This window comes from Pristiophorus japonicus, chromosome 3 (assembly GCF_044704955.1).
Source record: "Pristiophorus japonicus isolate sPriJap1 chromosome 3, sPriJap1.hap1, whole genome shotgun sequence".
NCBI classification, from domain to species: domain Eukaryota; kingdom Metazoa; phylum Chordata; class Chondrichthyes; family Pristiophoridae; genus Pristiophorus; species Pristiophorus japonicus.
In genome coordinates this window covers 274,743,991-274,771,839 of record NC_091979.1, presented here as the reverse complement: position 1 = coordinate 274,771,839, position 27,849 = coordinate 274,743,991, and the positions used below count along the sequence as shown (strand labels likewise).

The following is a 27,849-nucleotide window of genomic DNA, read 5'->3' as shown; positions in this document are numbered from 1 at the left end:
AAACAGTAAACAAAATAGATGTCCACTTACTTTAACTGTTAATACAGTTCATCTATCATTTTTAATGTTTCTGGATTAGGTGCTGGTTGACTAAGGATCTGCAACCCAAACTTCTGAAGTTTTATGGGGAAGAGGAGCCGATAGCATTAATTTTGCCAGTCATAAATATGGCGGCCGCCTGACGAGTCACACTCACTATTTACTGTGGGCAATTTTTTGCTGCCATCAGCTCGACTTCCTGGGTCAGCAGCAATGGAAGATGCGGTGCAGCCACATGGCTGCGAAAGGCAGGAGAAAGCAGCGGCTGAAAGCCTGCCCTTGGCGAATGAAGAATTCCAACCGTCTGAGTTAGGAACTAAACAGTAGTATGTTAGTTTTCTTTTTATTAAGTTGTATTTCAGTTGTGAAATGACGGCTGCATTTTACAACTGATCCAGTGCAATGAGAAGCGTTCACATATAGCGCGGCATTTGTTGAAGTTACATGACTGCACACAGTTCATGGCAACTCAGGAAAAAAATTATCAGTGCAACTCGAGTCCGACACTACGCGGCTGACTCCCATGCCCTCTGAAGTGGCAGAGTAAGCCGCTTCGTTGCAAACAGTCGCTACCGGATTCATAAATAAAGCAACAAGCGGGTAAAGCATTTGGCAATAACCCAGGCATTGTATCAGGCCATCTGGGTACTGGAGAGCTGTACCACAGACTAGTCAAGCAACAGCCTTGCATAGTTGTACGCACAGAATAATATCAGTCTTTACGGTAGAGGACACTAACCATCATCATAGGCAGTCCCTCGGAATCGAGGAAGACTTGCTTCCACTCTTAAACTGAGTCCTTAAGTGGCTGTACAGTCCAATACAAGAGCCACAGTCCCTGTCACAGGTGGGACAGATAGTCGTTGAGGGTAAGGGAGGGTGGGGCAGATTTGCTGCATGCTCTTTCCGCTGCCTGCGCTTGATTTCTGCACACTCTCTGCGATGTGACTCGAGGTGCTCTGCGCCCTCCCGATTGCACTTCCTCCACTTAGAGCGGTCTTTGGCCAGGGACTCCCAGGTGTCGGTGGGAATTTATCAGGGAGGCTTTGAGGGTGTCCTTGTAACGTTTCCTCTGCCTACGTTTGCGTGAAGGAGTCCCAAGTAGAGCGCTTGCTTTGGGAGTCTTGTGTCTGGCATGCGGACAATGTGGCCTGCCCAGCGGAGCTGATCAAGTGTGGTCAGTGCTTCAATGCTGGGGATGATAGCCCTGGTCGAGGACGCTAATGTTGGTGCGTCTGTCCTCCCAGGGGATTTGTAGGATCTTGCGGAGACATCGTTGGTGGTATTTCTCCAGCGACTTGAGGTGTCTACTGTACATAGTCCATGTCTCTGAGCTATACAGGAGGGCGGGTATTACTACTGCCCTGTAGATTTGAGGACCTGGTCTTCGAACGCTCTTTTCCTCAGGTGGCCGAAGGGTGTACTGGCGCACTGGAGGCGGTGTTGAATCTCGTCATCAATGTCTGCTCTTGTTGATAAAAGGCCCTGAGGTATGGGAAATGGTCCACGCTGTCCAGGGCTGCGCCGTGGATCTTGATGACTGGGGGGCAGTGCTGTGCGGCGAGGACAGGCTGGTGGAGGACCTTTGCCTTATGGATGTTTAGCGTGAGACCCATACTTTCGTACGCCTCAGTAAATGCATCGACTATGTCCTGGAGTTCAGCCTCTGCATGTTCAGCCATGAACTCATTGAATGGCGGTGCAGGCTCGAAGGGCCGAATGGCCTACTCCTGCACTTATTTTCTATGTTTCTATGTATGTGCGCAGACACAGGCGTCGTCCGCGTATTGTAGCTCGACGACAGAGGTTGGGATGGTCTTGGACCTGGTCTGGAGACGGTGAACGTTGAAGAGGTTCCCACTGGTTCTGTAGTTTAGTTCCACTCCAGCGGGGAGCTTGTTGACTGTGACTAACAATATCCCAACAGTGGATAGTCAAGGGGCTATGATGTGGAGGAACTTAACACAATCACAATCACTAAGGAGGTGGTAGTCAGTAAGATAATGGGACTAAAGGCAGATAAATCTCCTGGACCTGATGGCTTGCATCCTAGGGTCTTGGAGAAGCAGCAGCAGGGATTGTGGATGCATTGGTTGTAATTTACCAACATTCCCTGGATTCTTGGGAGGTCCCAGCAGATTTGAAAACCGCAAATGTAACGCCCCTATTTAAAAAAGGAGGCAGACAAAAAGCAGGAAACTATAGACCAGTCAGCCTAACATCTGTGGTTGGGAAAATGTTGGAGTCTATTATTAAAGAAGCAGTAGCAGGACATTTGGAAAAGTAAAATTCAGTCAGGCAGAGTCAGCATGGATTTATGAAAGGGGAGTCATGCTTGACAAATTTGCTGGAATTCTTTGAGGATGTAACGAACAGGGTGGATAAAGGGGAACCAGTGGATGTGGTGTATTTGGACTTCCACAAGACATTTAACAAGGTGCCACATAAAAAATTACGGCACAAGATAAAAGTTCATGGGGTTGGGGGTAATATATTAGCATGGATAGAGGATTGGCTAACTAACAGAAAACAGAGAGTCGGGATAAATGGTTCATTCTCAGGTTGGTATCAGTAACTACTGGGGTGCCACAGGGATCAAAGCTAGGACCCCAACTATTTACAATCTATATTAATGACTTGGAAGAAGGGACCGAGTGTAATGCAGCCAAGTTTGCTGACGTTACAAAAATGACAGGAAAAGCAATGTGTGAGGAGGACACAAAAAATCTGCAAAAGGACATAGACAGGCTAAGTGAGTGGGCAAAAATTTGGCAGCTGGAGTATAATGTTGGAAAGTGTGAGGTTATGCACTTTGGCAGAAAAAAAAATCAAAGAGCAAGTTATTATTTAAATGGAGAAAAATTGCAAAGTGCTGCAGTACAGCAGGACCTGGGGGTCCTTGTGCATGAAACACAAAAGGTTAGTATGCAGGTACAGCAAGTGATCAGGAAGGCCAATGGAATCTTGGCCTTTATTGCAAAGGGGATGGAGTATAAAAGTAAGAAAGTCTTGCTAAAGTTATACAGGGTATAGGTTGAGTAGGTTGGGCCTCTACTCATTGGAGTTCAGAAGAATGAGACGTGATCTCATCGAAACGTATAACATTATGAGGGGGCTTGACAAGGTGGATGCAGAGATGATGTTTCCATTGATAGGGGAGACTAGAACTCGGGGGGCATAATCTTAGAATAAGGGGCCACCCATTTAAAACTGAGATGAGGAGGAATTTCTTCTCTGAGGGTTGTAAATCTGTGGAATTCGCTGCTTCTGAGTGCTGTGGAAGCTGGGACATTGAATGGATTTAAGACAGAGATAAACAGTTTCTTAACTGATAAGGGAATAAGGGGTTATGGGGAGCGGGCAGGGAAGTGGGCCTAAGTCCATGATCGGATCAGCCATGATCGTATTAAATGGCGGAGCAGGCTCGAGGGGCTGTATGGCCTACTCTTGCTCCTATTTCTTATGTTCTTATCCACCAGCCAGCATTCCACCACCAGACTCTTTGATCACCATCGCTGGCTATGTCCTTTCCCATTGACAGGATAGACCAACTAGAGGGGAGGGCACAGGGTCATACTATTGGATTGGAGTGGCCCATTGGCTCCAGATCCTATGAATTTTTACGGCTTCAGGTCAAACAAGGCCAAGGAAACCTTCTGCTTATACTTACCTAATGCCCCTCCCCCAAGGGGCATTACGAATCAGTGTCCATCCATGTTAAACATTGAAGGAATTTCTGAGGGAAGCAAGGTAACAGAATGTACTCTAGACGTCCATTACCGAGTGGCACTACCACTGACCAAGTCCTCCAGGACCTAGCTGCCAGACTGGGCCTGCGTCAGCTGGTGAGGGAACCAACAGGAGGACGCAACCTACTTGACCTCATCCTCACCAGCCAACCAGTTGCAGACACATCAGTCCATGATAGCATTCGTATCACAAGTGACGCATCGTCTTTGTGAAGACAAAGTCTTGTCTCCACAGTGAGGAGACCCTAATCGTTAGTGTGGCACTACGGCCATGCTAAGTAGGACAGACTAAAGATAGTGTCCTCAGCCCAACCATCTTCAGCTGTTTCATCAATGATCTTCACTCCATCGAAGATTAGGACTGGGACTGTTCGCTGACTGTTCCAGCATTGATCTCCATTTGCAGCTCCTCCAATTAAGTAGCCTATTGCCACTGGATTCAATATCCAGCTCAACAAATGCAAAGTACTGCGGATGCTGGAATCTGAAATAAAAACAGAGAATGCTGGAAATCTCAGCGGGTCAGGCAACATCTGTGGAGAGAAAAACAGAGTTAACGTTTCAGGTCAACGACCCTTCGTCAGAACTGGCGAATGTTCGGAAAGAACAGATTCTTAAGCGCTGAACGGGAGAGGGGAAGAAAGAACAAAAGGGAAGGTCTGTGATAGGGTGGAAGACAGGAGCGATTAGAGAGACAAAAAGGATGATGAGCCGAATTAAAATGGTAATGATAGAGGTTAGAAGAAGGTTAATCTGGATACGGTGTGAATGGCGTAGTAATGACCAGCTGCCATTATAGACAAAGAGGAAAAAAAGAGAAGAAAGAAGAAAAAAAAACATAAGATGGGTGGGAGGGAAAGGGAGCTAAAGATGGCCAGAGATTATGCTCTGAAATTGTTGAATTCTATGTTGAGTCCAGAAGGCTGTAAAGTGCCTAAACGAAAGATGGGGTGCTGTTCCTCGAGCTTGCATTGAGCTTCATTGGAACAGTGCAGGAGTCCGAGGATGGAGATAATAGAGTGGGAGTGAAGTAGAGAATTAAAGTGACAAGCGACCGGAAGCTTTTGTCTTGCCTATCTCTTCTGCCTTCCAACCTATCGCAGACCTTCCTTTTTGTTCTTTCTTCCGCTCCCTCTTTCAGTGCTTAAGAACGTGCTCTTTTCGAACATTCGGCAATTCTGACGAAGGGTCGTTGACCCGAAACATTAACTCTGTTTTTCTCTCCACAGATGCTGCCTGACCCGCTGAAATTTCCAGCATTCAGTATCCAGCTCATTCATCACCAGGACGTTGTGGCTGCAGTATGCACAATCTACAGGATACACTGCAGCAACATTAATTGGACAGAATCTCACGCTGCAGCGATCTCTACCTGCAGGAATGTGGTGGGAACATTCAACACCTCCAAGTACCCTTCAAGTCACACACTATGCTGACTTGGACCTATATCGCTGCTGCTTCTTCATCACTGAGTCAACAATCTGGAATTCTGCACCTAATACCATTGTTGGAACACTATCACCACAAGGGCTGCAGCAGTTCAGAAGACCCACTGCCACTTTTCAGGATATCTAGGGATAGCCAATAAATAGCCTTGCTAGCATTGCTCGCATCCTGTGAACAAAAAAAACAGTTACAAAATGCTGCAAACATCATTTTCATAGATTAAAAGTTATCAAATTCTGCAATTAATTTGTGTAGTATTACAGCACAGTGTAGTATTATAATCATCCCATACAATATCTTGGAATTCAGCCTAAAGAAAGGCAGTTATTTCGTGTTGTTTTCTTCTGATGTGGAAATTTACAAATACCTTCCAAAGTGCAAACTTCCCTCACCAACTACTGTTCAGTAATTGATCTAAGGATTTGCCTACTTATGATTAGACTTTATGATTGAAAGTGCAGGCCAAGTAAAAGAGAGCTTGGCAGCAGAATAATACAATGTATGTTACATGGTACAGAGTTCCTGTTATAAACTCCTGGGTCAGATAGGGATGGATACAGATGGGGATATATTACTTCTGTTGCCTATTTAACGTGCTCCGTGGAGGATGGACTGAGGCTGCTCTTAAAATGATATTATTCTGAATTGGTTGTAATATTCCAGTTCCTTTTACTTAATAGTTGATTTTCTCAAAGTATCATGATATCTTCAGACTTCATCCAGCTGAAATTACAATTAAATACAAAGTGTTTTTTGGGGGTATGTATATGTCTACTTTTTGAGGAATTCAACATCCTTGGAAAATAAATAATTGTTATGTTGGCTTGTCTGTTGGTGTCTGTGGAATGCAGTGACATCACTGAGTATCAGCTTTCCAATCCACTGCGCATGCATGCCTCTGTTGCAACAATATGGTTAATCCCCAAAATACAGTCATTATTGGAAACAGAATGGGCTCTTCCAAACTGTCTGCACGATAGCATAGTTCTTTTGAGAAAATTTAATTACAGTATTTTTACAGCATTTTATCTTTGAATAAATTAAGTAGCTTGTTTTGATCTGCTCTTCTGTGTCTGTTACAATGAAGGTTTGATTTTAGTTTAAATACCTGAGAATTTTCTCTTGTTTCTTCTTGTAGTTGGGATCGTGCTTATGAAAGGGAGCTGCAGTTCTTTCATGATTCAGGAGACGTTGGTGACATTTGGTAAGAAGTAAAACAGAAAGAATAAAAGTATGAAAGACTATTAACCCTTGGATACGAATCAATGGCGGTATCTTCATGTATCTATTTTCCCCCACTCACCCCCTCTACTGGCTATTTAATTTAAGGGATAGTATAAAACAAGAGACGTTAAAATCTTGCAACACCATTGTCGGGACAGTACTATGTACTGATTACAAAGGTGGGTATTGAAACGTGAATTTGGATGCTCAGTTGAGAATCCCAGCACCAAAAGCTGTGACTCGTATAGGTTTCTGAGGGCCACTGCTGTGAATAGTTCAAAAATACTTTTTTTAACTTGGAAATGTTTGAGAATTACGTTCTTATAAACTCCAATTGTGAAATATTCCTTCAATAATGATAATTATTTTAAAAAATGCTAAAATATTGCTTTACATTATATATTAATGTTATTAATATTACTGATTATAATTTTATCTGCAGCAATTATTACTGTTCCATCAACATAATAGAGATCAAAAATGTACTTCCCTGTTGCACATTCGAACGAAAGATGTTGGAAAACTTCACAACAAGTTTCTTGCATATACACACAGAGTACATTGAAGGGCTACTTGCATGAAAGATTTTCAGTAATCCATTGAACTGGTCTTCTCTAATATCCAGTCCGTTGCTAAATTTTGTGGTCGGCCATGGCCTGGTAGATTAGTGTTCACTTTGAGCGTTTCATTACATCTAATGGTGTCCTTTTTTAATCTTTTACAAATGAGTTTGAAATATTTATATTACAATATAAATCTTCCCTAAATAGTCCCCTATAATTTAGTGGGTAAGCAGATCAGAAGGATTCACAATTTGTGCTGAGTTAGCTGCTCTCAGGTCGCTTGGGCACTACAATTGGTCTCTGAATCCCTGGGCTGTGGAGAGGGAAAATAGGCAGGTTTCATGTTCTTAATTACTACTTAATGACTCGAGCTGGAAAAGTGTTTGTGTGAGGGCAGGATCTGGTTGTGACTCCTTCCACTATTGAATAGCCTGCTGATGCTCTCTCTAGGCTCATAAATGAAAAATGCGTACTTGGCTGCGAGTGCCTTTGGAACTTTATCTCAGTACCTCCGGGATAGGAGGGGAGGGAAGAAAAAAAAAAGATTTCTAAATAAATTTGCAAAAAATTTTATAATTGACATTTTAATTTTTTTCATATATATATATATGTTTTTGAAAAGAAACTGAACAATAAATATTATTTTATAGATCCCGCAGATATATGGTTTACTGCTTGCTTGGTCGCCTGTTATTTGATGGATTTATTTCACGAATCAATCTGTGACAATAAATACTGATTTAATTTCTTGGGCATAATTACTGGTCAACAACAGTCACAACTCCGTTGTCCTTTAGGTTTGGTGAAGAAAGTATGGATCGGCAAATAACATGGTTGGAATCGCAAAAAATCCCAAAGGATACTGCCCTGCTGGATATTGGGACAGGAAATGGTGTTTTTTTGATTGAACTAGTAAGTATATTTCGTAATCTAAAAATATTTGATTAAAATCTGATTCATCGTAACCTAAATTAGCCTGTTGCCCATACTACAGCTGCATCCCCATTACCCTTGTCTTTGCCAGACTCTTTAATAGTTTTGACTTATCCTCACCTTCTGGTCCTCTAACAATGGTCTACTTCTTGCTCCCTGCTCCACTCTTAGTGGTCACTCCTTCGGCTGCCTTGTCCCAACCCACTTGAAGCTCCTCCCTCAGTGTCTGTGCTTTGTTATCCCCCTTGCTGTAAAAACCTCCTTAAAACCATCCTCTTCGAGCATGGTTTTGTCCCTTCCAAGCCTCTTTCTCCCTCCCCCCACTCCCTGCCCCCACCACCACAGCTTGGAATCCACTCAACATCCTGCAAAGTGCTCTGAGACATCGCTGTCTGTAATGAATAGTATAGAAATGCAAGTTGTTTCCTAAAAAACATTATACTGTGAATACCAATTTCCATATCCATTTTCAGTCCCTGGCTTGCTGTCTACCTGCAATTGAGACTGTCGGGTTCAGGACACAGCTCTACATGTACGTGATCGCATGCATGGGCAGAGCTTTATTCTTCGCTGTTAAAATTTCAATAGATTGAGAAGAAGGTGCATCATAGGAAGGTGCATCCACACTCTCGGTACTGTCCCCTACGGGGCACAACGGACATGATCTTTGCAGCGTGACAGCTACAGGAAAAATGCAGAGAACAGCGCCAGCCCTTATACATGGCCTTCTTCGACCTTACACAGGCCTTGGACACTGTCAAGCACGAGAGTCTATGGAGTGTCCTCCGTTTCGGATGCCCCCAAAAGTTCATCACCATCCTCCGCCTGCTCCACGACGTCATGCAGGCCGTGATCCTTACCAACGGATCCATCACAGACCCAATCCACGTCCGGACCGGGGTCAAACAGGGCTGCGTCATCGCCCCAACCCTCGTAATCTTTCTCACCGCCATGCTCCACCTCACAGTCAACAAGCTCCCCGCTGGAGAGGAACTAAACTACAGAACCAGTGGGAACCTGTTCAACCTGCGCCGTCTCCAGGCCAGATCCAAGACCACCCCAACCTCTGTCATCGAGCTACAGTACGCGGACGACGCCTGCGTCTGCGCACATACAGAGGCTGCACTCCAGGACATAGTCAACGTTTTTACTGAGGTGTACGAAAGCATGGGCCTTACGCTAAACATCCGTAAGACAAAGGTCCTCCACCAGCTTGTCCTCACGGCACAGCACTGCCCCCCAGTCATCAAGATCCACGGCGCGGCCCTGGACACCGTGGACCACTTCCCATATCTCGGGAGCCTCCTATCAACAATAGCAGGCATCGACAATGAGATCCAACAACGCCTCCAGTGCAGCCTTCGGTGAGGAAAGGAGTGTTTGAAGACCAGGCCATCAAAACTGTCATCAAGCTCATGGTCTGCAGGGCTGTAGTAATACCTGCCCTCCTGTATGGACCATGTACAGTAGACATTTCAAGTTGCTGGAGAAATATAACCAACGATCCGCAAGATCCTACAAATCCCCTGGGAGGACAGGCGACCAACATCAGCTTCTTCATTCAGGCTAACAACCCCAGCGTTGAAGCACTGACCACACTCGATCAGCTCCGCTGGGCAGGCCACATAGTCCGCATGCCAGACATGAGACGCCCAAAGCAATGCTCTACTCGGAGCTTCTTCATGGCAAACGAGCCAAAGGTGGGCAGCGGAAACGCTACAAGGACACCCTCAAAGCCTCCCTGATAAAGTGCAACACCCCCACTGACACCTGGGAGTCCCCTGGGAGTCTCTGGCCCAAGACTGCCCTAAGTGGAGTAAGTGCATCCGAGAGGGCGCTGAACACCTCGAGTCTCAACGCCGAGAGCATGCAAAAATCAAGCGTAGACAGCGGAAAGAGCATGTGGCAAACCAGTCCCACCCACCCCTTCCCTCAACAACTATCTGTCCCACCTGTGACAGAGTCTGTGGCTCTCGTATTGGACTGTTCAGCCACCAAAGAACTCACTTCAGGAGTGGAAGCAAGTCTTCCTCGATTCCGAGGGACTGCTTATGATGATGACTTTTAAAATTTAGGAGCAAGTTTAGAAGGTTCCCAAAAGGTCCAATGGAATCCCTGAGCACTTTGTGAACAAGGTTTGACACCACACTGAAGCTATACTCAATGTGATGTCAAATCTAAGTCATGTGACTCTGCCTTCTGTCGCAGATTTCACACTAATTGGTAAAACAGAACTCCTATTGGAAGCTGCAAATTCTGTGTCACTGCAAAGTAGATACCACTCGGCAGCAATGCTAGACTTGCAGTATATCACCAGAGATTGTCATAATTTTCAAAACTGAGAATATAACGAACACCGATGTGAAAATTCTCAAGTCTGAAAATTTGGTGGTGTGATTATTCCTAAAAGCATGTATATTAAAGATTGAAGACAGCCAAAAGCAAGACCATTTTATGTTCTAAATATATTCTAAACAGAATGTTGGTACTTTTTATTTATTTAAGGCAAAAGCTGGATTTACTAACCTGACTGGAATCGATGATTCATCCAGTGCTGTGAAATTTGCTAAAGCCATTGCTGAAAAGGAAGAGGTGTTGTCTTTGAAATTACAGGTGAGGATTTTAGCAAATATTTCCTTCAAACTTCATTTTACTTAAAACATGATAGTGGATAAGTCAAACCATTGTCAACTTTTACTCCGACAAATTTATCTTTTTCTCCGCACCCTCAAATTGTTTAATTATTTTTCTTCCCTGGTCCCCACGAGAATCATGGAAGTAGGTAAGCAAACTTCTCCAAGTCTCTGCTAATATCATTCTCGGACTGACTGTTGGGCAGGGGTGGATATGGTCTGGATTGACTCCCCATATTATTTCCACCCCTGAGGAGAAACATTGGCTGCAATCAGCATTTTTCCTGACGGTTTGGATGAGATTAAGAAGCCGATATGCGTGGAAACACTGACAAGAACATAAGAAATAGGAGCAGGAGTAGGCCATTCGACCCCTCGAGGCTGCTCCACCATTCAATAAGATCATGGCTGACCTGATCATGGACTCTGGTCCACTTCCCCGCCCACTCCCCATAACCCCTTATTCCCTTCTCAGTTAAGACACTGTCTAGCTCTGTCTTACATTTATTCAATATCCCAGCTTCCACAGCTCTCTGAGGCAGCGAATTCCACAGATTTACAACCCTCTGAAAGAAGAAATTTCTCCTCATCTCAGTTTTAAATGGGCGGCCCCTTATTCTAAGATCATGCCCTCTAGTTCTAGTCTCCCCAACAGTGGAAACATCCTCTCTGCATCCACCTTGTCAAGCCCCCTCATAATGTTATACGTTTCGATAAGATCACCTCTCATTCTTCTGAATTCCAATGAGTAGAGGCCCAACCTACTCACCTTTTAACATAAATCAACCCCCTCATCTCCGGAATCAACCTAGTGAACCTTCTCTGAACTGCCTCCAAAGCAAGTATATCCTTTCGTAAATAAGGAAACCAAATCTGCATGCAGTATTCCAAGTGTGGCCTCACCAATACCCTGTATAACTGTAGCAAGACTTCCCTGCTTTTATACTCCATCCCCTTTGCAATAAAGGCCAAGATTCCATTGGCCTTACTGATCACTTGCTGTACCTGCATACTAACCTTTTGTGTTTAAGCACAAGTACCCCAGGTCCCGCTGTACTGCAGCACTTTGCAATTTTTCTTCATTTAAATAATAACTTGCTCTTTGATTTTTTTCTGTCAAAGTGCATGACCTCACACTTTCCAACATTATACTCCATCTGCCAAATCTTTGCCCACTCACTTAGCCTGTCTATGTCCTTTTGAAGATTTTTTGTATTGTCAGCAAACTTGGCTATGTTACACTTAGTCCTTTCTTCCAAGTAAATAGTTGGTGTCCCAGCACTGATCCCTGCGGCAACCCACTAGTTACTGATTGCCAACCAGAGAATGTTCCATTTATCCCGACTCTCTGTTTTCTGTTAGTTAGCCAATCCTCTATCCATGCTAATCTATTACCCCTAACCCCGTGAACTTTTATCTTGTGCAGTAACCTTTTATGTGGCACCTTGTCAAATGCCTTCTGGACGTCCAAATACACTACATCCACTGGTTCCCCTTTATCCATCCTGTTCGTTACATCCTCAAAGAATTCCAGCAAATTTGTCAAACATGACTTCTCCTTCATAAATCCATGCTGACTCTACCTGACCGAATTATGCTTTTTTATATGTCCTGCTACTGCTTCTTTAATAATGGACTCCAACATTTTCCCAACCACAGATGTTAGGCTAACTGGTCTATAGTTTCCTGCTTCTCGTCTGCCTCAAACCTGCATCTTATTGCCTCTGGTGCAGCTTGTTGATGCCTCGATGTGCTGTGCTAAAAGGCTACCTAAGACTTTTTTTTAACTTCCCTTGTGAATTTCTCACTTGTCACAAACTGTGAATTGAAGATGATCTTCCATTTCCCATCCCCCATCCACCCCTTACCCCAGTGAAGGCAATGACTTCTGCTGGGGTTATGGCTCCATTCACAGTAGCACCCCACATACCAAAGTGCTCATTCTTTGTGTGACCTGAAACTTTCTGGTCTGTATGATTCATTTGCAAACTGCCTTAACTAACTTAACTTGTCTGCTATTTTTTTTTTAATGTGAAGTGATATATTTTGGTAAGAAGAACAAGGAGAGGCAATATAAACTAAAGGAGGTGCAGGAACAGAGAGACCTGGGGGGGTATATGTGTACAAATCGTTGAAAGCGACAGGGCAGTTTGAGAAAGCAGTTAGAAAAGCATATGGAATCCTGGGCTTCATAAATAGAGGCATAGAATACAAAAACAAGAAAGTTATGATAAACCTTTTATAAAACACCGGTTTGGCCACAACTGGAGTATTGTGTCTAATTCTGGGCACCACACTTCAGAAAAGATGTGAAGGCTTTAGAGAGGGTGCAGAAAAGATTTACAAGAATGGTTCCAGGGATGGGGGACTTCAGTTACGTGGATAGACTGGAGAAGCTGGGGTGGTTCTCCTTCAAGCAGAGAAAATTGAGAGGAGTTTTGATAGAGGTGTTCAAAATCTTGAGGGGTCTAGACAGAGCAGTTAGAGAGAAACTGTTCCCATTGATGGAAGGGTCGAGAACCAGAGGACACAGATCTAAGGTGATTGTCAGAAGATTCAAAGGAGACATGAAAAGAAAGAAAGCGTTGCATTTATATCATCATCATAGGCAGTCCCTCGAATCGATGATGACTTGCTTCCACGTCAAAATGTTCACAGGTATTTCAATGATAGACCTAAAAGTCCAGGTCCGAACTAAATCTTGAAGGGTGGAAGATGCCTGTGCTTGGATTTTTTTTAACGGTGGTGACTGTTGCACACCAGCCACCACACGGGCTTGACAGAGCTAGGTCTTGGTCCAGTAGCAAGGATTAACCAAGGTGACTGGCGACCTACTCTGCTGCACGGACCTAGTGCGCACACATATCGCAGTGTGGGCTGGCCCGTGCTGCCCCTGGGCTCTCGCCTCTTCTGGGCCCCGAACTCACGCCTCTCCTGGTCCCCGATCACGTCCCTCTACAGTCTCTCACCACTCCTTTGCCCCGACCTCACCGCTCCTGCAGTACCTGCCCACGCTCCAATTGCCGACCTGGACCTTGATGACGTCACTCTTCGCTGCCATTGCTCTCCTGCTCCAGCTCGTGTTGCTCCCTGGAGTGGGCTAGGCTGCCACGCTGCTCCTTCCGTTCCCCAGCCTGCTCCGACGGTGCGGCCCCCGGCCTGCGAGCACCATCTGAGCAGGCCGGGAGCGGAAGGAGCAGCGTGGCAACCTAGCCCAGCAGTCTGTGCATTTACATAGCGCCTTTCATGACCACCAGACGTCTCAAAGCGTTTTACAGCCAGTTAAATACTTTTGAAGTGTAGTCACTGTTGTAATGTGGGAAACATGGCAGCCATCTTGTGCAAAGCAAACTCCCAAAAACAGCAATGTGATAATGAGCAGATAATCTGTGTTTTTTTATGTTAATTAAGGGATAATATTGAGGAAAAACCTATTCACGCAGCAAGTGGTTATGATCTGGAATACACTGCCTGAAAGGGTGGTGGAGGCAGATTCAATTGTGGCTTTCAAAAGGGAATTGGATAAGTACCTAAAGGGGAAAAAAATTGCAGGGCTACGGGGAAAGGGCGAGGGAGTGAGACTAGTTGAAGTGCTCTTGCAGAGAGCCGGCACGGGCTTGATGGGATGAAAGGCCTCCTTCTGTGCTGTAACCATTCCATGATTCTATGAATGCCTTACATCTTCTAGTTCTTAAGTCCTGAGAGATTTTTAATGTTAAAATTCCTGGGAAATGGTTTATGCGGTCTCCTTTCATGAATTTATTTTGTAACCAACTTTTCCTCCTGTCGGACTCGTCTGCTTCCTTCAGCTGTGGGAATGGGAGGATGTACATGGGATTAAGTTCTCCATGTTAATGTTTCTGTGGGGCCCAATGATGCTGTTCATGTTATCTTGTCATCTCCCCGCCCCCCGCCTCCCATCATCATCAAAGGCAGTCCCTCGAATGAGGATGACTTGCTTCCATAAGAATTCACAGATGTTTCAATGAAGGACCCGATATTCCAGTCCTGAACTCCAACTGAGGGGGTGGAAGATGCCTGTGCATGGATTTTTTTAACATGTGGTGACCGTTGCACATCAGACACCACACAGGCTTGACAGAGCTAGACCTTTATCCAGTAGCAAGGGTTAACCAGAATGACTGGAGACCTGCTCTACTGCATGGACCCAGTGCGCGCCCATATCGTAGTGTGGGCTGCCCCTGGGCCCTCGGCTCTTCTAGGCCCCGAGCCCTCATTTGCCGCACCTCTGCCACGATCTCTCGCCGCTCCTCCGCCACAAACATTCACCGCACCTCCGCCACGATCCCTCACCATTCCTCCGCCACGATCCCTCGCCGATCCTCCGCCACGATCCCTCGCCGATCCTCCGCCACGATCTCTCGCCGATCCTCCGCCACGATCTCTCGCCGATCCTCCGCCACGATCTCTCGCCGTTCCTCTGCCACAAACATTCGCTGCACCTCCGCCACGATCTCTCACCGCTCATCTGCCCAACCTTCCTGCTCCTCCGCTACACCTGGGTCCTGCCAACGTTCCTGCCCATGCTCCAAACGGCGACCTGGATTTTGATGACGTCACCCAGTCGTCCACTTGGAAGCTGTTGCACACTTGGAGCAGCTCGCGCTGGAAGCTGCAGTGGTATGTTCTTTTATCCCCCCGACCTGCTGTGGTGTCCTCTCGCAGGTCAGGTTGGCCCACAATGTTACAGGGGCCCGCGCTGCTCTTTTATCCTCCGCCCCCCCCCCCCACGCCACACACCCACACACACCTTTCCCCACACCTCCCTCTCTCTGGAATGGAGTGTTCCACTACTATGTAGTATTTGAATGGCTCAGTTGAGACCACATGACAATTGAGGGGAATGAAATTTGAATGACAACCAAGACTGAAATATAGCTTGGAACCTCCAGAATAGGGGTCACATAGTCTGCTGTTACAGCCATTCCCAGTCTACCCTAATCCCAATTCCGAATACTTTTTTTTTCACTAAAAAAGCAGCCAACAACAACTTGCATTTAAATATCACTCCTCCCATGCAAGAAGATATCTCCGATGAGGAGGAAAAGGATATGGTAGACAAGGAGCATGGGAAAATGGGAGAGAAATGGAACGACTAGCATCGTGAACCAAAGGTCCAGTTAACGAGGAACGCTTTGAAAGCGGGGAGGGAGATGGTATGGCAGGGGGAATGAGTGTTGAGAAGAAGTCCAATCTTTGAGATTGTGCTGGGACATAAAGCAAGGGGACATCAGTAGGGTAAGGTGGGCCAAGGCTATCGAGTGACTTGACAACAAGAATGAGAATTTTGAATTCGACATTATGTTCCAGTAGAGCTTGGAGGAGATGGGGTGATGGGAGTGTGTATCTGAAGAGGGTGGCTTTGTCTTGCCAACCATCAGCTGGAGGAAGTTTTGGCTCGTTCAAATATCTTGGTATCAGACAACAATTTGATATTGTGGCAACAACCTTTGGATTGATGGAGGAGGCAGTGAGATAGAACTGGTTGTCCTCAGCATACTTATGGAAGCTGACCCCTGCTTCTAGAAAATGTTACCAGAGAGTGACATGTAAATAGTTAAGAGGAGGATGCAACTGAGCTGGTTGTGCAAACAGAGGGGAAGATGATGATGATAGCAATGTAGTGCCTGCATTGCCTTAGTTAATAGCAGAACCAGGAGAGAGCAGTGTCCCAGAACTGGACAGCAGAGAAGACATTGGAGCAAGATGAAGTGGTCAGTTGTGTTGAAGGTAACACAGAAAAGTTGAGGAGGATGAGAAGAAAGAGAGCAGCCACGGTCGCAAGCACACAAGATATCATTTGTGACTTTGATCAATATGGTCTCAGTACTGTGGGTGGGCCAGAAGCTAAATTGTATTGATTGGAATAAGGAATGGTGACGGAAGTTGGAGCATAGTTGCAAGACATTCCAGGACTTAAGAGTCAACCATATAATGTGAGACCAGAGTCCTATGTAGATCAAACCAAGTAAGGGAAACCGATTCCCTTCCCTGAAGGGTATTAGTGAATCAGTTGAGTTTTTATGACAATCTGGCAAATTAATGGTAATTTTCTGGTGCTAGCCCACAAATTACTAGACTTACTGAATTTAGTTTCACATGTGGGATTTGAACTCCTGACTTTTGGATTGCAAGTCCAGTACCCTCAGCACTAGGCTACCCCACCCTACAAGAAGAATTTCCCAAGCAGAAAAACAGCAGTTTTGAGGATGGTGCCAGAAAAGAAAGACAGGTTAATGACGTCAGCGAGCATGGGTGAAGATGGATGGTCAGGAGCTCCGATGGAAGGGGGTTGAAAGAGCAGGTTGATGGGCTTCATGGATAAGAGAAGTGAGCTAAGGGAAATGGGGAGAATCGGCAAAGAACAAGCATGGTTAGGTAGAGATCAGATGGGAAGAACCAGGAGAGGGCTGGGTTGTCCTGAGAAGGCAGCAGCTGCAATGCAGGCAGCCTCAAGTTTGGCCTTGTAGTTCATTGAGTTCCTCCTATTTTTGGTTGGGGGAAGGTCTGTGAAAGTGTTAGCAGTGTGGGAAAGGAATTTGGCCATTGTACTCTCAAGTATTCAAAGGGACTGGGAGTCAGCTTGTACATTCCTGTATCAGAGCATTTGTCAACATCTGGTTAGCTGGAATGTAAAGTAATAGTTAATGCAATTAAAATAGGTCTTTGGGTGTAATTGACTCATAAATTATATAGAGTAATTGCTCAGAAGTTAATTGCTGGTAACATAGCAAATGAAGGAGGTGTATTCTGATGCCAAGTTTATCTTTATCTTTGCAAATCCTTTGTGTTAGAATTTTGAGCACTTCTCGGGCAAGCTGTTATAGTACTGGCACCAAACAATTGTTTTAAATGCACTGACATTGATCCTGCATCAGCACCTCCGTGTGACTAAGTGCAGCAAATGATAGGGAAATCTAAGGCACTGTAAGTTGTTTATTCATAGTTCAAGTGAATGTAGCAGTAATAAATTGTTGTCATGTGTACACTTTACACATCAATCATTTTTTGCTACCAGTAAGCAGTACAGTTTTAACTTCAGCCCACAATAAATTACATCTTTTAACGATCATCGTAAACCACCCTGCTTTTAAGAGGGGATTACATTTGAGGCAAAAATGTGCCAAATATTCACAAAACCCAAACTTAATGGTCCATGTCATTCAGCACTGTGTTGCCAAGATAGCCAATCAATTAAGTATGGTCACATAGATGAATTTATGGATAATAATAATTACAGTTTGTAGCTCAGTGCTTATACCTGGATGTTTCTGGAGGAATATGACCACAATAACACGCGAAAAGGAAACTGTTTCCCCACCCCTCCTACCACATTAGTCTGTGATAATAGACGGGAGCAGTCAGGGCATCTGAAATTCTATACTTAACATGGCTTTGCTTTATTTTTAGGTGGCAGACTTTTTGCATCCATTTCCTAATCTTTCTCAGTATGAAATTTGCGTAGACAAGGGAACCTTTGATGTCATTAGTCTTAGTCCTGACCACCCAGCTGAAAGACAGAATTTTTATCGACAGTCCTTACATAGAGTTCTGAAGAATGGGGGCCTGTTTCTTATAACATCCTGTAACTGGACCAAAGAGGAACTCGTCAATCACTTCCGTGAAGGTAAATTATTGTTTTCATTATTTCATTGGGGTTTTAAATGACCAGCTTTATTGGGTTAGACTTTCCACTTTCAGGCTAAGACCGAAAAAAATGGGCCTAGTTCCAGCGATGCGGGACCTATCGCCCGTGCTGATCGCCGGCTCAAGGCCCATTTTTTTTTTAGATTTTCCGCTCTGCCTGAGCCCAGCGATGTCAAATGGGCGATGTCATTTCTCGGTGATCTCCTGATCGCCCAAAGAAAACGGAAGTGAATGAAAAAAAAAAAGCTTCACTAGCAACACATTACTGCGCATGTGCAGGTTGATTTTTTTTTTCAGGTTGATGCTTCGTCCCACGTTTTGAGAGGCCAAGGCTCTTCACACATGCTCAGAGGCTCTGGGTGGGTCTGGGGGAGAGAGAGAGAGAGAGAGAGAGGAGAAAGGAAGCAGGTCAGAAAGTCTTATCCAAATTACAGATAAATTTAAAGAATGGAGGGAGGTGCAGGAAAGAGAAGCCTTCAGCGAAGAGGCAAATGAGGCCCTCGTAAATGTTGTCAGCTCCAAATGGGAGGATCTGACACGGGGTGGGCAGGGGAAACCTCCACCCCGTGCATATTGCAGGAATTGGTCCGAAATAGCCGACGTAGTCACATCGGCCTCCAATGAAACACACAAAACGGACCAGTGCCGCAAACGGTGGAACAGCCTACTGGCAGCTGCGAGAGTAGTTGAAATTTATATTTATGTATTATTTAATGATCTAAATAGTAACTAGAATCTGCAATGTTATTGGGTTACATTTAAACATAACTAAATTTTACGCAACCCAACATAAAGTTAATTGTTCACTTGTTATCATTACTTAACTGTTCCCTTTCCATTCTTTCTGAAATGAACACTTGTTATCATCACTGTAATAGTCACTTGTTATCATCACTGTAATGGTCACTTGTTATCATCACTGTAATGGTCACTTGTTGGCATGACTGAAATGGTCACTTGTTGTCATCACTGAAATGGTCACTTGTTATCATCACTGTAATGGTCACTTGTTGGCATGACTGAAATGGTCACTTGTTGTCATCACTGAAATGGTCACTTGTTGTCATCACTGAGATGGTCACTTGTTATCATCACTGAGATGGTCACTTGTTATCATTACTTAAATGGCCACTTGTTCTGTTCATTTCATCTTCTTGTAACGTTTTGGGGATTTTGAGGGAAGGGTGGGTTGGTGCGGGGGTTGGAGGGAGGGTGGTGTTCATTAGTTCTTTGTTTGTTAATAAAAAAAAAAATTCTACAACTTTTGAACCTTCTCTCTTACTTACATAAGTTTTACAACATACAGTTCTTCATGCAGATTTGTTTGTTTGTTCTGTTTCCCCACGGAATATCATTAAATAACTTCACGATGTAAAAGCTATTTAATAAATAATTCCAATATATGCATAAATAACGTGATAATACCTATTTATATTCCCTGTCCCAAATTTCTGAGTACAATTTGCATCAATTTTACTCTCGAAATATCTCAGAACAATTCTCTACCCTTCCTCAGAGGCTAAAAATGGTATCCATCGTGCCCATTTCCCTCTCTCAGGCCCTGAAAAAGCAACTATTTTTGAACACTCTTTTGGGCCTTGCATCGGCCCAGCGAAGTGCATGCTAAGTGCTGAAACTTGGGATGTCCTTGTGTGGGCGATCATCTCAGCGATCAAAGTGGAAACTTGGAGGCCTATTTTTCCGGCGATATTTTGGGCTTCCACTTTTTGCTCAAAATGGGCGATAAGAGGTCCATTTTGGGCCATAGATGGTCCTTAGATGGGCGATATGAAGTGGAAAGTCTAGCCCATTGTCTTTAAGCTTGACACCGGAACTTTGATAAATAAGGAACTATAGTTTCAAAACTATATTTTACCATTCTGGCACTTTTATTTTGTGCTGTGCACCATTTCCATGAATTTGGTGAAGCTGCGAACAGATGGATTACTCTTCGAAGAACTATGCTTGAAACAAGAAACAAGAAACCATTCCCTAAGATGGCCGACTCTGATCTTCCAGGCCATTGTCTACGCCCTTTCTCAGGTGACCACTGAAGGAGATCACTGAATGACAGGAGGTTTAAGTTGTTTCCCTCGGATTTCTTCAGTGCAGTAAATAGTTTGATTCCCTTCAGCGCTGTGGGTAGAAATGCTGAAAGATGATCCCTGGACACATCTGCTGTGCCAAAGTACTTGAATGTAGGGCTTCTGGAGTACTCCTGTACAATAACATTATTTTAACAATGTGGAATGCCAGTTTGTATCAGACTTAGGCCACACCATTTCTGGCACCCTAGGCCTACATTGAAAGAGATAATGACTGTATGTATTGGAGACTGTATGTTTTAAAGTGTATCATTGACTTTCCAGGGATAACAATTATTTGTAATATAATAGCTATGTTCAATAACAGTAATGTGCTCTTTTTATTTGTTTCATTACAGGATTTGAGATGTTGCAGGAGCTACCAACACCTAAATTCCAGTTTGGAGGAAAAAGCGGAAATAGTGTAACAGTACTGGTTTTCAAACGGAAAGAATAAGTTTGGATAACTGCAGCTCACAAGAATCTTTCAGTGTTCAGCTCCAAATTACTATTCTCCTAGAACCAGAATTACTTCAACAAACTTGCAACTGGTCCACTGAGATTCGATTTTTCTTTTATTTGTACAATTTGATTTTTGAATCCTGCCATACAACAGACACTTCTTTGTGAAAATGATAACTTTCATACTGCGGTCAATCACTCAACAAAGCTTGAAGTTGTAACTAAAACGGTTGCAAAAATGTAACCTAAAATGAGCTGTGACATTTAAATAAAGAACTCTATTATTCCTCTCCGTGCCCCGCTGAAGGCTGTTCCATCGCACAGCATTCACAAAGTGCACTGATGGCCTCTAGTGGCAGCAAACTGGAAATGCTCCAATCTGTGGCATCACATTAATGCTATCTGTACTTGGGAAGAACTTCCATGGTGAAACAAAAGAATACAGTGAATTTAGAATTTCCTTGTTTTACACTCTCTTTGAAATCCTGTTTGATCTGTATTACAAGAGCAACACACGCTTGTTTTGGCGGGGGGGTTGTGTCAGTCGGTTGTGGGTGATTTGAAAGCTGTAAAAGAGCATTCACTCTTAAACTTCCAGACACTATCCAACGCATTGTGTTAATGTTTATACGAGTTTGCATATTTAAAATGTACGCATTAACAGCTTAGAGTGCCTTGGGAAAGATGGACTATGTGTGATAATCATTGACCTTGGTAAATAAGACTTGCTTAAACAAAGCGTAAAACTTTGAATTGGCACCTGAAGAGCCCGGATTACTGCTGGAAGTAGTAACTTATAGAATGGAAAGGTGGGATGAAAAAGTGGCAGTTTTGTGTTGAATTTGGCCCTGATGTAGCATACTGGCACAGCGAATTGGCAGTCCAAAACTGGGCATAGGATATGTGGTTGTGGCTTCTTGCGATAATATCCAAGGAATTGCGTGGATAGAATAGTCCACAAAGTCCACCCATTTTTTAGTGAATCTCATAAGGACTTTTTCCTACCACATTTGTTTTTATACACGAGGTGCTCAGCGCCCTCCCGGCTGCACTTTCTCCACTTAGGGTGGTCTTTGGCCAAGTTCTCCCAGGTGTCAGTGGGGATGTTGCACTTTATCATGGAGGCTTTGAGAGTGTCCTTGTAACGTTTCCGCTGCCCACATAAACAAGAACATAAGAATTAGGAACAGGAGTAGGCCATCTAGCCCCTCGAGCCTGCTCCGCCATTCAACAAGATCATGGCTGATCTGGCTGTGGACTCAGCTCTACTTACTCGCCCGCTCCCCATCACCCTTAATTCCCTTATTGGTTAAAAATCTATCTATCTGTGATTTGAATACATTCAATGAGCTAGCCTCAACTGCTTCATTGGGCAGAGAATTCCACAGATTCACAACCCTCTGGGAGAAGAAATTCCTTCTCAACTCGGTTTTAAATTGGCTCCCCCGTATTTTGAGGCTGTGCCCCCTAGTTCTAGTCTCCCCGACCAGTGGAAACAACCTCTCTGCCTCTATCTTGTCTATCCTTTTCATTATTTTAAATGTTTCTGTAAGATCACCCCTCATCCTTCTGAACTCCAACGAGTAAAGACCCAGTCTACTCAATCTATCATCATAAGGTAACCCCCTCATCTCCGGAATCAGCCTAGTGAATGTCTCTGTACCCCCTCCAAAGCTAGTATATTGTTCCTTAAGTAAGGTGACCAAAACTGCACGCAGTACTCCAGGTGCGGCCTCACCAATACCCAGTACAGTTGCAGCAGGACCTTCCTGCTTTTGTACTCCATCCCTCTCGCAATGAAGGCCAACATTCCATTCGCCTTCCTGATTACCTGCTGCACCTGCAAACTAACTTTTTGGGATTCATGCACAAGGACCCCCAGGTCCCTCTGCACCGCAGCATGTTGTAATTTCTCCCCATTCAAATAATATTCCCTTTTACTGTTTTTTTTTTCCAAGGTGGATGACCTCACATTTTCCGACATTGTATTCCATCTGCCAAACCTTAGCCCATTCGCTTAACCTATCTAAATCTCTTTGCAGCCTCTCTGTGTCCTCTACACAACCCGCTTTCCCACTAATCTTTGTGTCATCTGCAAATTTTGTTACACTACACTCTGTACCCTCTTCCAGGTCATCTATGTATATTGTAAACAGTTGTGGTCCGAGCACCGATCCCTGTGGCACACCACTAACCACCGATTTTCAACCCGAAAAGGACCCATTTATCCCGACTCTCTGCTTTCTGTTAGCCAGCCAATTCTCGATCCATGCTAATACATTTCCTCCATCTCCGGGTAACTTTATCTTCTGCAGTAACCTTTTGTGTGGAGTCTTATCGAATGCCTTTTGGAAATCTAAATACACCACATCCATCGGTACACCTCCATCCACCATGCTCATTATATCCTCAAAGAATTCCAGTAAATTAGTTAAACATGATTTCCCCTTCATGAATCCATGTTGCGTCTGCTTGATTGCACTATTCCTATCTAGATGTCCCGCTATTTCTTCCTTAATGATAGCTTCAAGCATTTTCCCCAGTACAACTAACTGGCCTATAGTTACCTGCCTTTTGTCTGCCCCCTTTTTTAAACAGAGGCGTTACATTTGCTGTGAAGGAGTTCCAAGTGGAGCACTTGCTTTGGGAATCTCGTGTCTGGCATGCGAACTATGTGGCCTGCCCAGCGGAGCTGATCAAGTGTGGTCAGTGCTTCAATGCTGGGGATGTTGGCCTGGTCGAGAACACTAATGTTTGTGCGTCTGTCCCCCCAGGGGATTTGTAGGATCTTGCGGAGACATCGTTGGTGGTATTTCTCCAGCGACTTGAGGTGCCTACTGTACATGGTCCATATTTCTGAGCGATACAGGAGGGCGGGTATCACTACAGCACTGTAGACCATGAGCTTGGTGGTAGTTTTGAGGGCCTGGTCTTCAATCGCTCTTTTCCCCAGAAGGCCGAAGGCTGCACCGGCACACTGGAGCCGGTGTTGTACACTGGTGCACCGCCTCCGGTGTAGTTACTAGAAAGCCGAGGGCTCCTGGACTGCTGAGCAATTCGGTGATTAAGCCAGATTTTAATGCACACCTTGCCTGCTAAAAATATATAACTTTCCCTGAGGGAGAGTCTTCCAAAATAAAACGGAGGCAGAGTAATGGTGGTAGGACTTTTAACCTTCACTTTTAGAAAGATGCATCACTGGGCAATCAATTTCTTAGAATTAGATAGAATATACGGCACAGAAACAGGCCATTCAGCCCAACCAGTCCATGCCGGCATTTATGCTCCACTCGAGCCTCCTATCTTTCCTCATCTAACTCTATCTGCATAAACCTGTATTCCCTTCTCCCTCGTATGCTTATCTAGCCTCCTCCTTAAATGCATCTATACTACTCGCCTCAACTACTCCCTATGGTAGCGAGTTCCACATTCTCGCCATCCTCTGGATAAAGAGGTTTCCAATAAATTCCCTATTTGATTTCTTGGTGACTATATTGTATTGATGGCCTCTCGTTTTGCTCTGAATAGTTTGAGAGAGAGCTAGCATGCATACTCATCCAAAAATAGTCTGAGAAAACAGTCAAATGAGAATTAACCCAGCTGAAGTCTGATGCATTTTTTATTAAGACCACTTGCTCCCTGACTGACTACTCAATGATACAGATCTACTGCTGAGGAACATACTTGATAGTAGAAGCATATGCTTGGAACAGTTACAACACAATTCCTCAAGCACATAGGAACAGGAGTAGGCAATTCAAATCTTGAGCCTCATCAAATGTCTTGGAAATCCATAAAGAGAACACCCAGAGACACTCCCCTATCCGCTATGCTAATGACCTCACAAAATGTAACTAGTTTCATGCTAACTCTTTGATTAGCTGATAATTGCCCAAGTGCTCAGTTCTTAAAAGTATACACCAGGTATCTCAGTACAGAAATTACCCCTTGTTGCAGCTGGAAGATCAGTTGGTATTTTTAACTCATTTTTAACAGAAGTTTCCACCCAATGGTGCATATATTCCTGTAGCTGGGTGATCAGGCCAGTCTTGGTCTTAGATTGTGTCAACATTGCCTTCTGATCTTCCAGTTAGACACCTTATTCAAGTGGGAAGTTGCTCTATGCTGGTTTCTCTCCCTCCAATGGAATATTTAGCTTCTGTATGAAATCTAGTTGAAAACTGGCCAAAATGAGGAGGCTGAGTTTGGGTCACAGGCCACCGTAGGACTCAAATTCACGGGCTTTAGTGCGCAGTTGAGCGCTCAACCACTTGGTTATGCCAATTTTGAAAAACACTGCTTTCACATTTTTATGGAAAGTGTTTCAAATATTGAGGCCTTTTAGGAATGAATAATGAGATCTGTTGTACACTGTGCCTTCAGAATTGTCAAGTGAACAGTAGGTGGTGATGTGTACCACACAGATCAATCATCCAGAACATTCATTGAAAATCTGTTGTTTTCAGTCAGTTTCGATAGATTATATACCCTTTAACTAAAGTAACTATCTAACACCTCCTCTGAAGGGTTGTCTTCTTTCACTGAAATATGGTAGCAGATATTTGAGACTTTATTGAACCAGAGTTGACACAGCCACCATGTTGACAATTTCCTATTGTCAAAATGGCAAATATTAAATAAATTCCTTATTTGTTTAAATGTCTTGTAGGAACTAGAAGGAAGAAACCATCATTATCTACAGAGATCTGATGTGAAAGCCAAAAGTAACTTACATTTCTGACATGCTTCTCTAGCACAGAGGGGCACCTCAGAATGCTTTACAGGCTGGTGGACAGCAAACAGGAGGGAGAAAGGGGTTAAGAGTGAGCAACAGTACAGTCAAAGGGAAGGGTCTTAAGGAACGTTTTGAAGGTGAAGCAATGAGGCAGGGAGTTCTAGTGGATAGTGGCTGAAGGATTGACAATTGATGGTGGAGTTAAGGGGGTGGGAAATGAGAAGGCCACTGTCAGAAATGCAGAGGATGTGCATAGCGTGATACAGCTGGATGAGAACATGAGATAAGGAGGGCAATATCATGAAGTGATTTGAAGGGGAGGATAAGAATCATAGAATCTTACAGCACAGAAGGAGGCCATACTGCCCATCATGCCTGTGCCAGATCTTTGGTAGAGCTATCCAATTAGTCTCACTCCCTGCTCTTTCCCCAGATCCTTTTCAAGTATATAGCCAATTCCTTTTTGAAGGTTACTATTAAATCTGCTTCCACATACATTGGGCAATGTATTAGAATCTTTTAAAAAATTGTACCTGTTCCCAGAAAGACCTTTAAAGGCTTTGAAAAGGTCAGAACACTGATCAGGGTAGAGAGGAGGTTAAAGAGATTAACTCTAGCGGAACTATTTAGCAAAGGGACTCAATTAGTTAATTAGGATGATTACCGGTACAAATCTAGCAATAGTTTTGTTGCGAGGGATGCTTAGACTGAGGGAGACAGTAAGTTAATCCAGGAGCAATGTGAGTCTGGAGTAGTGCACAGAAAGGAGTTTGGCTGGGGAGTAGGGCGAGGCAGCAAGGTGAACTGGGAATCATTTATTGGAGGTGGTCAAAAGTATGAGAAGATAGTGAGTTGGGAGAGGGTACAAGGTGATTTAAAAGAAAGAAAGACTTGGATTTATATCATGTCTTTCACAACCGCTGGACGTCTCAAAGTGCTTTACAGCCAATGAAGTACTTGTGGAGTGTAGTCACTGTTATAAGATAGGAAATGTGGCAGCCAATTTGCACTCAGCAGACTCCCACACCAGCAATGTGATAATTGTTTTTTGTTATGTTGATTGAGGGATGAATATTAGCCAGGACACCAGGGATAACTCCCCTGCTCTTTGAAATAGTGCCATGGGATCTTTTATGTCCACTTGAAAGAGCAAACAGGGCCTCGGTTTAACATCTCATCCAAAAGATGGCACCTCCAACAGTGCAGCACTCCCTCAGTACTGCAGTGGGGTGTCAGTCTAAATTAATGTGCTGAAGTTCCTGGAGCAGGACTTGAACCCACAACCTTACTGATTCAGAGGCGAATGTGCTTCCCACTGAGCCACAGCTGACACATGTAGGGAGGGGAAGGGTGGAAAAACAGAAGAGCTTGCACCTGGGATGGCAGTCATCTTGCAATCACAGTGGAAATGGGAGCTACGGATTTAAGTCATTAAACAGAGGTTACAACATTAGCATTAAACAGCAACGGTAAGAGTTTAAGTACGAGGATTGGTCAAAGATGCTGTGCTTGGAGCAGAAAATTATTCAGACAGTCAGGAGTCATGATCAGCCAGGAAGCCAGAGAGTAGTTTGTGGCCTGCATGAAGGTCACAAAATAGACCAGAGTGTGCACAAAGGTCAGAAGAATAATCCAGCATCAGCACAGGAGTCAGAAGAATCTGAAGTGGAAGTCAAAGAATTTAGGGTCTGAATAATAACATGAAGTACATAGTATGGAATATATTACTCTTGGTTATTTAATTTTTTTTGTACTTGCAATATGTCTCAGTCTCTCACAGTGTCATCAACCTGTGTATAATTACAGAGTTCCCAGTCTATGTCAACTATCCACACCTAATATTACCAAACGTACAGGAACTAATTTCCTCCCATGTTATTTTCCTTGTCCTTCTCAGAACAACTCTGTCTGCAATACACCTACAAATTTGTCATTTTAATTTTCCTTGAAAACCACGCCCACTGTGAGCAACATTCTGTAATTGGCAGTAGTGAAGTTAATAGCATCAGAAAGTCAGAAAAAGCAAGGCCATCTTGGGTTCCCTCAAATGTAAATTTTACTGAATAACCTTTAACCCATATTTGTTTTGTGTTAGTATTTATGTTGAATAACCCTGACGTATGAGCGACTACACCTCTAATTGCAGTCTCCTGGTTCTATTATTTTCAAAAATGTTTGACCTTTCTATTTTCTAAACATACTATGCCACCTTTATGTTGTCTCAAAATAACGCGGTAACTTGTTCACAATACTATGTTTTTTTTGGCGCCTGTTCTTTGTCCTCATTTTCTACTGTGGTAATAATGACAATAT

The 27,849-nt window shown here is 44.0% G+C and overlaps 1 protein-coding gene across 2 annotated transcripts; it reads left to right on the top strand.

The window, feature by feature from the left end:
- Positions 1-188: 188 nt before the first annotated feature.
- Positions 189-27,849, top strand: eef1akmt2 (EEF1A lysine methyltransferase 2). 2 transcript variants are annotated; one of them, XM_070876725.1, is made up of 7 exons: positions 280-365; positions 5,018-5,173; positions 6,373-6,438; positions 7,819-7,933; positions 10,460-10,567; positions 18,019-18,235; positions 20,699-27,849. In XM_070876725.1, exons 2-7 carry the CDS (start codon positions 5,169-5,171, stop codon positions 20,794-20,796), a joined length of 609 nt encoding a protein of 202 aa, XP_070732826.1. In that variant the 5' UTR covers positions 280-365; positions 5,018-5,168; the 3' UTR covers positions 20,797-27,849. The 2 variants fall into 2 exon arrangements, with proteins under 2 accessions (XP_070732825.1, XP_070732826.1); XM_070876724.1 differs by lacking the exon at positions 5,018-5,173 and having other exon boundaries at positions 189-365.

What these genes read in the sequence shown, in the direction of transcription:
- eef1akmt2 (XM_070876724.1), top strand. Translation starts at nt 253, where the DNA reads ATGGAAGATGCGGTGCAGCCACATGGCTGCGAAAGGCAGGAGAAAGCA. An exon ending in GAGTTAGGAACTAAACAGTA is followed by an intron (nt 366 to 6,372) that starts GTATGTTAGTTT and finishes TTCTTCTTGTAG; the next exon opens with TTGGGATCGTGCTTATGAAA. An exon ending in CGTCAATCACTTCCGTGAAG is followed by an intron (nt 18,236 to 20,698) that starts GTAAATTATTGT and finishes GTTTCATTACAG; the next exon opens with GATTTGAGATGTTGCAGGAG.